Source organism: Oryctolagus cuniculus, chromosome 3 (assembly GCF_051225735.1).
Source record: "Oryctolagus cuniculus isolate XC-2025 breed Fujian yellow rabbit chromosome 3, ASM5122573v1, whole genome shotgun sequence".
NCBI lineage: Eukaryota > Metazoa > Chordata > Mammalia > Lagomorpha > Leporidae > Oryctolagus > Oryctolagus cuniculus.
Window position 1 is genome coordinate 165,447,077 of NC_142869.1, and position 13,105 is coordinate 165,460,181.

Genomic DNA, 13,105 nt, shown 5'->3' on the forward strand with positions numbered 1-13,105 from the left:
GCGATGTCTCAGGCCGCTGTCTCCTGGGTGGGGAGCCGAGTATATCCCTGTAGCAGCATTTGGTTGACTGCCTGGTTGCTGAAGGCCTTCGTTTGTTCCATTATCACCTGCTGTAAACACTTAGACACTGTAGTATAGAAGACAGGGTGAGAATAGTAACCAATGATCCTAAGAGTGGCATTAACCAGGTAATAAGAGGATTTTATAGAGAGGAAATGGAGGGGGTCTCTGGACCCTTGTGGGGACAGAATAAACAAATCTTTAAAAAATAAGACTTGGCCAACGCCGCGATTCACTAGGCTAATCCTCCGCCTTGCGGCGCCGGCACACCAGGTTCTAGTCCCGATCGGGGGCCGGATTCTGTCCCGGTTGCCCCTCTTCCAGGCCAGCTCTCTGCTGTGGCCAGGGAGTGCAGTGGAGGATGGCCCAAGTCCTTGGGCCCTGCACCCCATGGAAGACCAGGATAAGTACCTGGCTCCTGCCATCGGATCAGCGTGGTGCACCGGCCGCAGCGCGCCGGCCACGGCGGCCATTGGAGGGTGAACCAACGGCAAAGGAAGACCTTTCTCTCTGTCTCTCTCTCTCTCACTGTCCACTCTGCCTATCCAAAAAAAAAAAAAAAAAAAAAACTTGTTAATCTTTTTTACATTCTTTCTATCTTTCTAGAGCTGTGACCCAAAAGTATGCTATTAGTTCATCCTACAGCAAAACTTCTCCACCTTAACAACTGTTATGTCTCCATTCATCCTCAACTACTAGGAGATAACTAAAGATAAAAATTCATTTATAGAAATTTATTTGGGAAGCCAGATCTTATATTTATACATTTGAGTTTTTATCTTACCTCCAAAAGTGAAGTATATTTCTCTATAGTCACTATAATTAACGCAGGCTAGAGCAAAATTTCTCCTAGCTAAAGAAAGTAGGAGGCTGGCGCCGCGACTCACTAGGCTAATCCTCCACCTGCGGCACTGGCACCCCTGGTTCTAGTCCCAGTTGGGGCGCCGGATTCTGTCCCGGTTGCTCCTCTTCCAGTCCAGCTCTCTGCTGTGGCCCGGGAGTGCAGTGGAAGATGGCCCAAGTGCTTGGGCCCTGCACCCACATGGGAGACCAGGAGGAAGCACATGGCTCCTGGCTTCAGATCGGCGCAGTGTACCAGCTGTAGTAGCCATTTGGGGGGTGAACCAACAAAAATCAGAATCTTTCTCTCTGTCTCTCTCTCACTGTCTAAACTCTGCCTGTCTAAATAAATAAATAAATAAATAGGAAGGAAGAAAGGGAGGGAGGAGAGGTTATTATGTTTATTCCCAAAGAGCTAGATTTTTTTGTTTTTTTTTTGACAGGCAGAGTGGACAGTGAGAGAGAGACAGAGAGAAAGGTCTTCCTTTGCCGTTGGTTCACCCTCCAATGGCCGCCGCGGCCGGCGCGCTGCAGCCGGCGCACCGCGCTGATCCGATGGCAGGAGCCAGGAGCCAGGTGCTTTTCCTGGTCTCCCATGGGGTGCAGGGCCCAAGCACCTGGGCCATCCTCCACTGCACTCCCTGGCCACAGCAGAGGGCTGGCCTGGAAGAGGGGCAACCGGGACAGAATCCGGCGCCCCGACCGGGACTAGACCCCGGTGTGCCGGCGCCACTAGGCGGAGGATTAGCCTAGTGAGCCGCGGCGCCAGCCCAAGAGCTAGATTTTTTAAAAATACTTATTTATTTATTTGAGAGGCAGAGGCAGAGAGAAAGATCTTCCGTCTGTTGTTTCATTCCCCAAATGGCCACAATGGGCAGAGCTGGGCCAATCTGAAGCCAGGAGGCCAGGAGCTTCTTTGGGGTCTCCCATACGGATGCAGGAGCCCAAACACTTGGGCCATCTTCTACTGCTTTCCCAGGCCATAATTATTTTTGAGAGACAGAGTTTCTATCCAGTAGTTCACTGCTCAAATGACTATAACAGCTGAGGCTGGGCCATACCAAATCTGGGAGCTAGGAACTCAATCCAGGTCTCCCATTCGGGTGACAAGGACCCAACTTCTTGAGCCATCGCCTGCTACCTCCCAGGGTCAGCAAAAACAGGAAAGTGGAATTGGAAGTCAAGCCAGGACTCAAACCAGGCACTCTGATCTGGGATGCAGGCATCCCCACCAGCAGCTCAACTACTAGGCCAAACGCTCGCCCCTATAATCCTATTTCAGAGAGGGAAGATCAAAATATTTCAGAATGAAGATAATATTTGTAGCCTCTCCTCAGGGAGCTGGAGGCAGAGAAGAGGGACCATAAGAAGCTGTTCTTGCTTCACATCCTTTTTTTTAAAAAAATCACCTTATTATGATGTAATTCATAGGGCTGACGCTGCCACTTGTGAATCCAGCATCCTGTGTGAATCCAGCACTTCTGATCTAACTCCCTGCTAATGGCCTGGGAATGCAGCAGAAGATGGTCCAAATGCCTGGGCCCCTGCCATGCACATGGGAGACCTGGAAGAAGCTCCTGACTCCTGGTTTCAGCCTGGCCCAACCCTGGGTATTGCAGTCCCTTGGGAAGTGAATCAGCAGATGGAGGATCTCTCTCTATCTCTCCCTTTTTTTTTTTAATTTATTTTATTTATTTGAAAGACGTAGTTACAGAGAGAGGTAGAGACAGAGAGAGAGGTCCTCCATCCGCTGTTCACTCCCCAAATGGCCAGAACGGCTAGAGCTGCGCCAATCTGAAGCCAGGAGCCAGGAGCCTACCCCGGATCTCCCATGTGGATGAGAGGCACAGAGCTCTCATCTGCTGGTTCACCCCCGAAATGCCCCCAATGGCCAAGGCTGGGCCAGGGCTGAAGCTGAGAGCAGAGAACTTATGTCTAGGTCTCTCATGTAGGTTCCAGAGACCCAACTCCTTGGATTATCACCTGCTGCCTCTGAGGGTGTGCATTAGCAGGAAGCTAGAATAAAGAACAGAGCTGGGACAGAACCTAGGCACTGCATACCAGATGTCCTAGCCATGGCCAAACACCTGCCCCTCTTCTTTTTATAAGGTAACAAGAATGTGGTAACCAGAGAACATTTGGACCGTATGAAGAACAGCTGCATCGTTTGTAACATGGGACATTCCAACACAGAGATTGACGTGGTAAGATCAAGTGACTCATTATTTGGGGTTTTATTTTCTCTCCTTCCCGAGAAACAAACTTTCCAAGAAGAGTAAGCAGCGTCACTCGCCATCCTAAACACAACAGTCCCAGCAGAGTTGTACACTCTCGTTCACTTGCTAACCTTAGGGCCTATACCTGAGAATACTATGAAGCGTCTTCATCTCAATTTAATTCAAATAACTGTCTTCTCCCACCCAGGCTTGATACCTACTTATAATGTAAGCCACTTTATCTTTATGTTCAGAACTGAGATGTGAGTAAACTCAAAAGTACAAAACAGATACAACAAACGTAAGTCAGAATGGTAGTCAGTGTTTCAGGGATGTTTGATTTTACCGTAAAGATAGGTTATTCCAAGGAAATGAGGCCAGGGAGAGAAATATCTGCGCTAGAATGAGTATCTTGTCTAAGATCGAATGTGTCTGTCAAATACTGTCGTCTCTTCTCTCCCTCATCCATTGGGCTAGGACTCCCCTTAACATATTTTATAATCCACAGTAATTGGGACTATAGATGTCACAATCAATTCAGTACTGTTTTACAGTAGCATGTATTCCTCAAATTTGGAAAACTTATCACTTTACTTCTCTAATTTTTTTATATTCATCCTAAAATTTTCTTATTCAAACTTGCACTTGGTCCTTATAAGTTGCCCAAGTAATAGTTAATAGAAGTGGTATTTCTTTCTTTCCAGACTTAGAAAAGTATCTCTCAGTGTGATTCTGGTTTTACTGTTTTTATGGCATTTTTATGTCACAACTGTATTTCCCTGAGTAGCTGACTCAAGCAAGTATGCTTTCATCTGCTGAGGCTGCTCTGAGTGAGCTTCAGCACGCCAGGGGAGGGTCAGCTGAGATCCTGAGGGCCTGTGGGTAATACCTGTCTCATATGGCTTCTCTCTTTAATTCTGCGCTCTACTCTTCATTTATTAAAATGGCTGGTAAAACTAAAAATCTCCCAGAGCCTGTATCTACCTTGGAGTGTCTATTTGTGGAGAGTCTGAGTGGCATGGCTCCGTTACTCTGTCTTACCAAGGTATTTTTACACACAATGAGTATTTTAGTTGGTAATTGTTTTTTTTTTTTTCTTATGTGCACTTAGGTTTCATTTATGTGTTATACTGCCCCTTTGCTAAATGATAAAAGATAGTAACATTTCTAAAATTGTCTAGCACATGATTTGTCCTTTCCTGCATTAAACTCTTTATAGAGCCCCCAAATGGCAGACGCCTAAAGGGAAACATTTTTGCAATGCCTTGGACCTTAATGAAAAATCTTCAGGCCGGCGTCGCGTCTCACTAGGCTAATCCTCCACCTTGCAGCGCCGGCACACTGGGTTCTAGTCCCGGTCGGGGGCTGGATTCTGTCCCGGATGCCCCTCTCCCAGGCCAGCTCTCTGCTGTGGCCAGGGAGTGCAGTGGAGGATGGTCCAAGTGCTTGGGCCCTGCACCCCATGGGAGACCAGGAGAAGCACCTGGCTCCTGCCATCGGATCAGCGTGGTGCGCCAGCCGCAGCGTGCTGGCCGTGGCGGCCATTGGAGGGTGAACCAACGGCAAAGGAAGACCTTTCTCTCTGTCTCTCTCTCTCACTGTCCACTCTGCCTGTCAAAAAAAAAAAAAAAAAAAAAAGAAAGAAAAGAAAAATCTTCAAAGTAGAGGAAGAGGGAAGGACTTTTCCCTTCTAGACCCTCAAAAAGCTCTGTATTAAAAATGACTCCACATGCAGTCATGTACCTTTTTTTTTTTTTACTTTATCCGATTTCATCCTCTTGACCACTCCAATAAGACATTGTTCTTATTCTTAATTTTTTACATTTTTTAAAGATTTTTTTATTTGAAAGGCAGAGTCACAGAGTAGCAGAGGCAGAGACAGAGAGAGAGAGAGAGAGGGAGGTCTTCCATCTACTGGTTCACTTCCCAGCTGGCTGCAATGGCCAGAATTGGACTGATCAAAGCCAGGAACCTCCTCCATGTCTCCCATGTGGTTGGGCCCAAGGACTTGGGCCATCTTCTACTGCTTTCCCAGGCCATAGCAGTGAGCTGCATCAGAAGTGGAGCAGCTGGGACTTGAACTGGTGCCCATATGGATGTCAGCACTGTCGGCAGTGGCTTCACCTGCTATGCCACAGTGCTGACTCTTTTTAATTTTTATTAATTTATTTGAAAAGCAGAAAGACAAGAGAGAGAGAGAAAGATGGACAGATAGACTTAAAGAGATCTTCCATCTATTGGTTTACTCCCCCAAATGACCACAATAGCCAGGACTGGTCTTGGCCAAAATCAGGAGCTAGAAATTCAGTCTGGGTCTCCCACATGGGTGACAGGGACCCCACTACTGGAGCCATTACCTGCTGCTTCCTCGGGCACACATCATCAGGAAGATAGAGTTAGAAGTAAAGCTGGGACTTGAACCCAGGCCCTCTGATGCAGGACGTGGGCTCCCAAATGGTGTCTTAGCTGCTACGCTAAATGCCCATCCCTTACTCTTACTTTTCATTTGGGAAACCAGGAAGTTAAGTGTACTGTCAGCCATATGGTTGATTCAGAATAAAGTGGGAGCACAAAATTGAGGCTTTTTTACTCCTGTAAAAAAGTCTCTGTTTTGTTTCCCCATATATTGTATTATTATCACCTCCTGACTTGTAGATTAACTTTAACTTCGAATTGTGACAGTGACCTGTCTTTCAAAGGTGGCCCAGACAGACGTAAGAATTCTCTCAGCATGCAGGCCAGAAGACTCTTTATCTTCAATCACATGTGTTTTTGTGTGTGAATGCTATGTGCCAGGTGCTCTTCCAGATACTTGGAGTCCAGTCAACAAAGCAGGCAAAGATTCCTGCTCTCATGGAGCTGATATTTTAGTAATAAGAAGACAATAAGCATAATAAATAAGTAAAAATATATAGTATGTTGGAAGGTGAAGTACTATAGGAAAAAGAAAAAATAGAGCATGGATCAGAGGAAGTGAGCTTGGGGGTGTGATTTTAAATAGAGGGATCAAGCTGTGAGCCTTATTAAGATGGTGGTGTTTGATGAGATGTGAAGGAATGAGCTGTGTGAAGCATTCAAGCAGAGAGGACGGCCGGTGCATGACACTACAGCAGGAGTGTACAAGTGTGTTTGAGGAGCAGTGAGGCCAATGTGCGTGGAGTAGAGTGGGCATGTGGGAGGGCATAGTGGAAGATGAAGTCAGAGAGGTAGGGGCCAGATCTTACAGGGCCTCGTGACTCTGTAGCCTATCAGAAGGACTCCCGCTTATATTCTCAGAGACACAGGGAGCCATTGTAGGGTTTATAACAATCTGACTTATTTTAAAAAAGTCTCCCTGGCTGCGGTGTTGAGATGAGACCTGGTATTGCCAGGCTTTGTCACTGACGTGAGCTGAGGGCTATCTCTCACTAATCTTTGTGTTCCTAGCAGAGGGTATATGCTTTAGCTAAATGGTCCAGAAGGGAGGGGAGCGCTCAGAAGGGGTTTTCTTTCCCTCCCTCACTCCCTCCCCCTCCTTCCTTCTTTCCTTTTGAGAGAGAAATAAAGAGTGCTCCCATTTGTGCTGGTTGACACCCCAAATATCTGCAATGGCTGAGACTGGGCAAGGCCGAAGCTGAGAGCCAAAAACACATTCCAGGTCTGTCACGTGAGTGGTAAGGACTTGATCACCTGAGCCATTTCTGCTAGGTCCCGGGGTCTGCATTAGCAGGAAGCTGGAATTAGGAGCCAGAGCTGGGCATCAAGCCCAGGTACGTGGATAGGGGATATGGACATCTTAACTGCTAGGCCAAATGCCTGCCCAGAAGAGCTTTTAGAAAGTTAAATTATTGGGGCCAGCACCATGGCATAGTGGGTAAAGCCGCCACCTGCAGTGCCAGCATCTCATATGGGTGCCTTTTCAAGTCCCAGCTACTTCACTTTCATCCCAGCTCCCTGCTAATGTGCCTAGGAAAGCAGCAGAGGATGGCCCAAGTCCTTGGGCCCCTGCACCCATGTGGGAGACCTGAAAGAAGCTCCTGGTTCCTGGCTCCAGATCAGCCCAGCTCTGACCATTGAGGCCATTTAGGGAGTGAACCAATGGATGGAAGATTCTCTCTGTGTGTTCTGCCTCTCTAACCCTGCCTTTCAAATAAATAAATACATTTTTAAAAAACAAGAAAGTTAGGGGCCAGCGATGTGGCGTAGCAGGTGGGGCTGCCACCTGCAGTGCCGGCATCCAAAGTGGGTGCCGGTTCATGCCCTGGCTGCTCCACTTCCAATCCAGCTCTGCTATGGCCTGGGAAAGCAGTAGAAGATGGCCCAAGTCCTGCACCCACATGGGAGACCGGGAAGAGGCTCCTGGCTCCTGGCTCCTGGCTCCTGGCTTTGGATCGGCATAGCTCTGGCTGTTGCGGCCATCTGGGGAGTGAACCGGTGGATGGAAGATCTCTCTCTGTCTGTCTATCTGTCTCTCTCTCTCTGCCTCTCCTCTCTCTGTGTAACTGTGACTTTCAGGTAAAATAAATAAATCTTTAAAAAAAATTTTTTAAAAGTTAAATTATTTAGCTTTGAAGGTAGTATCACAGGGCATGTAAAATGAAACTTAAAGAAATAGCAGACTCAACTAGTAATTGAAACAGGAATGTTCATTCACCATTTAGCAAATTTATACTGAATACTTGCTTTGCTCTGTACTGAAGACTAACCGATTGAAGAAACAGGATGACAACATCCTGGCTTTCATGGAGCTCATAGTCTAGTGTGGGAGACAAGTGAGTGGTAGATAGTTCTTGCCAGTTAATGCTTCCTGGTGAAGAAAAATAGTAGGCATATTGTTTGAGTTGCAATGGTCAAGGACAGTCTCTTTAAAGAGATAATACAATGGAATTAAGGAGCAAACTATCTGTGCATCCCATTCAGAGAAACAGAGAGTACAATACCCAGAAGTAGAAACGTGCTTAGTGTGTTTGAAGCCATTGCAACAGGACAGGATGGGCAAGGGGGTGAGGACACGGGGCAGTTCAAGGATGAGGTAGTGGGTTACGTGGAGCTTTATGGGCTATGACAGGACTTTAGATTTTGTTCTGAGTATGAAAGAAGGTTTTGAACAGATGAGTGACAAAATCTGACTTACATGTTTTGAAATGACTCTGGCTTTTATATAAAAGAGGTGCTTCTGGAGCTTGAGGAGTGCTAAGGGAAACAGGACACTGTCAGCATTTCTGACCCTGGAAGGCAGGGACTTGAATGAGATGGGTGAGCAGCGGAAATGATAGGAGGTGCTACATTGTGACCGGTAGCACTTGCCAAATGGTTTGGATGCAGACTGAGAGGGGAAAACAGAAAATCCTAAGATCAACTCAGTAAAACTGTGTAGAATTGACTTGATGGTGTTTATTCAGATACTTTTAGTAATCAAACATTTAAGGATTTTTTTTTAAATACAAGAATTTATAGTTTTGCTTAGCCTTAAGCTATTACCTGCTAAATTTTTGGGAAGGAACAGTTTATCAAGAGTCGATCATTTAGAACGTTTCATTTTTTTTCTGAGAAATATGAAGGCTGTGACTGTCTAGGGGCCCTGTGGCAGGGATCGCGCTCTGAGCTGCTTTTTGGCCCATGTCCATGTCTGGGTTTCCTTTCTCTTGAAAGCAGACCTGCTTCACACAGAAGGCCTGCGTGACTGTAGGCTTCACAGTTCGAGTGGTTAGCCCTCAGGAACACATGCTTTGGAAGTTTTTTATACAGCCAAAGACAATTCAGCTGAGACTTGCTGTCAACACTATACAGGACTACAGTCACGGTTGTTCTCTCTCAGAAAACTGGCGTGTGCTGTTCAGAATCACGTAAGACTGATGTGGGCACGCATAAGAACTGGCTGGTTTGCCACAGTGTGTACACCTAATTGGGATGGTGGTGTGCAGAGACAGACCTGCTTTCCTGGTAGAGTGCTTGGTGATTGTAAATCCACGGTGAAGGCAATTGGATGTCTTTTTTTTTTTTTTTTTAAGATTTATTTATTTATTTGAAAGGCAGAGTTAGAGAGTCAGAGAGAAAGAGAGAGAGGTCTTCCATCCACTGGTTCACTCCCCAGGTGGCCACAACAGCCAGAGGTGGGCCAATCTGAAGCCAGGAGCCAAGAGCTTCTTCCGGGTCTCCCAAGTGGGTACAGGGGCCTAAGGACTTGGGCCGTCTTCTGCTGCTTTCCCAGGCCACAGCGCCGGCCCTCAGATGTCTTTAATAGAGATTCTTGTAAAGCTGTGCCTGCTGCGGGCTAGGAATCCCTTCTCTCAAGGAGTATAACTGCTCTGGAGACCTTAATAGGTTATTGGGGGCTGGCACTGTGGTGCAGTAGGCTAATCCTCTGCGTGCGGTGCCGGCATCCCATATGGGCACCGGTTTGAGTGCCAGCTACTCCTCTTCCAATCCAGCTCTCTGCTATGGTCTGGGAAAGCAGTAGAAGATGGCCCAAATCCTTGGGCCCCTGCACTCACATGGGAGACCTGGAACAAGCTCCTGGCTCCTAGCTTTGGATCGACCAAGCTCTGGCTGTTGAGGCCACCTGGGGAGTGAACCAGCAATGGAAGACTTCTTTCCCTCTCTCTGCCTGAGTCTCTCTGAGTCCCCTAGATCTTTTTTCCTAAGGAATATTTCCTGACTGGAGACTCTCCTTATCATGGTATCAGCTCTTTGTTCCCAATCACCAAGGGAGCTTGTCCCCTGGAAGATTATGGGTCTCAAACATTGAAAAATGTGAAATACTTTTTTTTTAAAGATTTATTTATTTTACCTGGAAGTCACAGTTACACAAAGAGAGGAGAGGCAGAGAGAAAGAGAGAGAGGGAGGTCTTCCATCTGCTGGTTCACTCCCCAATTAGCCGCCACGGTCAAGAGCTGCGCCAATCCGAGGCTAGGAGTCAGGAACCTCTCCGGTTCTCCCACGCAGGTTCAGGGGCCCAAGAACTTGGGCCATCTTCTACTGCTTTCCCAGGCCACAGCAGAGAGCTGGACAGGAAATGGAGCAGCGGGGTCTTGAACTGAGCCCATATGGGATGCCAGCGCTTCAGGCCAGGGCGTTAACCCACTGCACCACAGCGCCTGCTCTGTGAAATACTTTTAAAGTCTCATCATCTCGGCCGGCGCCGCGGCTCACTAGGCTAATCCTCCGCCTGCGGCGCTGGCACACCGGGTTCTAGTCCCGGTTGGGGCGCCAGATTCTGTCCTGGTTGCTCCTCTTCCAGGCCAGCTCTCTGCTGTGGCCCAGGAGTGCAGTGGAGGATGGCCCAAGTGCTTGGGCCCTGCACCCCATGGGAGACCAGGAGAAGCACCTGGATCCTGCCATCGGATCAGCATGGTGCGGTGTCCGCAGCGCGCCGGCCGCGGCGGCCATTGGAGGGTGAACCAATGGCAAAGGAAGACCTTTCTCTCTCTCTCTCTCGCTGTCCACTCTGCCTGTCAAAAAAAAAAAAAAGTCTCATCATCTCAATGAAAAATGTTAGCATCACCAAGGAGTACGTTTTGAGTTCATAAGCTATTACCCTCCATGATGATAGAGGCAAAGAATTTATCTGTTTTTTAGAATTTATTTATTTATTTGAAAGGCAGAGTTAGAGAGAGGGAGAGACAGAGAGAGAGATCTTTCATCTGCTGGTTTACTCCCCAAATGGCCACAATAGCTGGAGCTGGGCCAGGCCAAAGCCAGCAGCCTGGAACTCTATCTGGCTCTCCCACATGGGAGCAGGGGCCCAAACACTCAGGCCATCTTCCACTGCCTTCCCAGGCCACTAGCAGGGAGCTAGATTGGAGGTGGAGCAGCTGGGACTAGTACCGGCGCCCCTATGGGATGCTGGTGTTGCAGGGGGCTGCTTAACCCGCTACGCCACAATGCCAGTCCCAAGATTTATTTTGTATATCCTTAACTTCTCAAAATAATCTGTTTGCTTAAATTATTTCTAACTTTATTTACAGTGTTTGTTTATAAAATCTCTTTTAAAATTCTAATTTTAAAATTATACTTGATTAGTTTAGAAATTCAAATAATGTGAATAGGCTTAAAACAAGAGGTAAAAAATTTATAAAATTGAGGTTATACTATATTGTTCTGCAACTTGGTTTTTATTATTTAACAATAATGAATGGTTTGCATATTAACACATATAAGTAAATCTGCTTGTCTTTAGAGTTATATAATATTGTTTATGGAACTATCCTGATTTACTTAGCCACTCATTCCCTTGCTGATTTACATACCTTGCTAATTTGCATAGTTTATTGTTACAAAGAACACTGGGTTAGACATTCGTGGACACTTAAATTTCTGAATTGAGCAAGTGTTTCTATAGGCTAGAGCCCTAAATGTGAAATTAATTCTTCAGAGTTGAGGTATGTATACAGTTTTGCTAACTACTGCCAGATTGCCCTGTAAAGAAATATTGAGCCAGTTTATGAAACTTAACATCTCAGGAAATTTTTGTTTCCCGTATAACTACAATAAAGAAATGGCCCAGACCATCAGTACAGTTCTAAGTACACTGAACTTTAATTACATGTCTGTCTTTCCCACTAGATTGATACTTCCTTGGGGATGGGGACCATGAATTTTTAAACTTTAATTGAACACCCCCACTCCTGTGGTTAGATAGATCTCGGGGATATAAAAATGAAGATACTGCTACTACCCTGTCCATAAATAGCTCACAGTCATAAATGAATGCACAGTCTAATCTATAGGCATGTCCTTTACCGCCATGTCTAGAATGTGATATGTACTCAGTGTGTGATTATTGTAATAACTGAAAGTGTTTCTCTTTATTTGTCTGAAAACTGTTGGGCAGAACTTCCTGCTTTTATCAAATGAGCCACTGGTATTTCCGGCATCATCTGTTGGAGGAAGGAAGTTGTCTTAAGTGAATGTTAATTTGACTGCTGCTGTCAATAAACTTAACGTTTTTTCTCTTGTTCTCTGAATGTACAATATACAGAAATGGAAGGAGGGTGAGCCGTTGGGAGCTTTACCATTAAACATTTCTTTAAAGGCAATCGCACATTTGCACTTAGGTCACAAAGCTTCTGTTAACTTTAGGTGAACCACCGTTGTTGCGAAGGTGGAACCTGGGACTTTGGGCTGTGAGGGCAGAACCCTGGGCCCAGCATGCTGTGTTTAGGACATTGGCCTACTTAACTAATCCCACTCAGCTCTGATCCTCCTTTTTCTCTGCGTCTCTTCAGCACTTAATGTGTTCGGTTTGCACTGTATTCATTTGCACTTGTCTGCATGTTGCTTTGTAAGTACCTTCCTCTCACCTATGTGTCGTTTTGTGTCTCCAACTAAAGTGCAAGCTTTTTGAAGGCAGAAGCCGTGCCTTTGGTTTCTTTTGTCTTTCCCATAGCACCTTTTACTGTGCAACAGTGTGGGCGTAGAGTATGTGTTGTGGAATGACATCCTGAGTGATCCCTCCCTGGCTGGGCCTAAGATTAAATTCCCTGAAACGGAACAGTCCTAACCAACCCAGGGCAGGTGTTCATCCGGCATGTTGGTTGCTCCTTCAACTTGCTGTTTGCAATGGCTCCCTTCCGTGTCTGTGCCCGACACGGGACCTCCCACAGCTGATGCTGTGCTTGCTGTGTTCCAGGCGAGCCTGCGGACCCCAGAACTGACCTGGGAGCGGGTGAGATCCCAAGTGGACCACGTGATATGGCCTGATGGCAAGAGGATAGTGCTGCTGGCAGAGGTGAGACCGGGCCTGGGAACAGATACTCCCCTGACAAGAGAGACTGCAGCCCCTCCTCCTCGTGCGCCTTCATCCTTTCAACTCTTTGTCTGAAGCATAAGTTTAACTACTTTGCCAAAGGACTTGACTTCTAATGGTGAAAGATCTTTTCATTCCACAATTAAGGAACTATTTTGGTTCCCCACTTTTCACCAATTATCTTGTCTCTCCATGTCACGCTACAGGTTGAGTCAGATAATGACTGTAACTGTGAAAGGAATTAACGGATAGAATCATTGC

General features: G+C 46.5%; 1 protein-coding gene across 10 annotated transcripts in view; it reads left to right on the forward strand.

Moving 5' to 3' along the window:
* Window positions 1-13,105, forward strand: part of AHCYL2 (adenosylhomocysteinase like 2) — a 226,754-nt gene that overhangs the window by 204,765 nt on the left and 8,884 nt on the right. For all 10 annotated transcript variants that reach the window (XM_008258209.5, XM_008258210.5, XM_089328570.1 and 7 more), the window contains exons 12-13: window positions 3,010-3,104; window positions 12,728-12,826. In XM_008258209.5, the coding sequence (XP_008256431.4) occupies window positions 3,010-3,104; window positions 12,728-12,826 (194 nt within the window). The remainder of the gene's footprint in view (window positions 1-3,009; window positions 3,105-12,727; window positions 12,827-13,105) is intronic.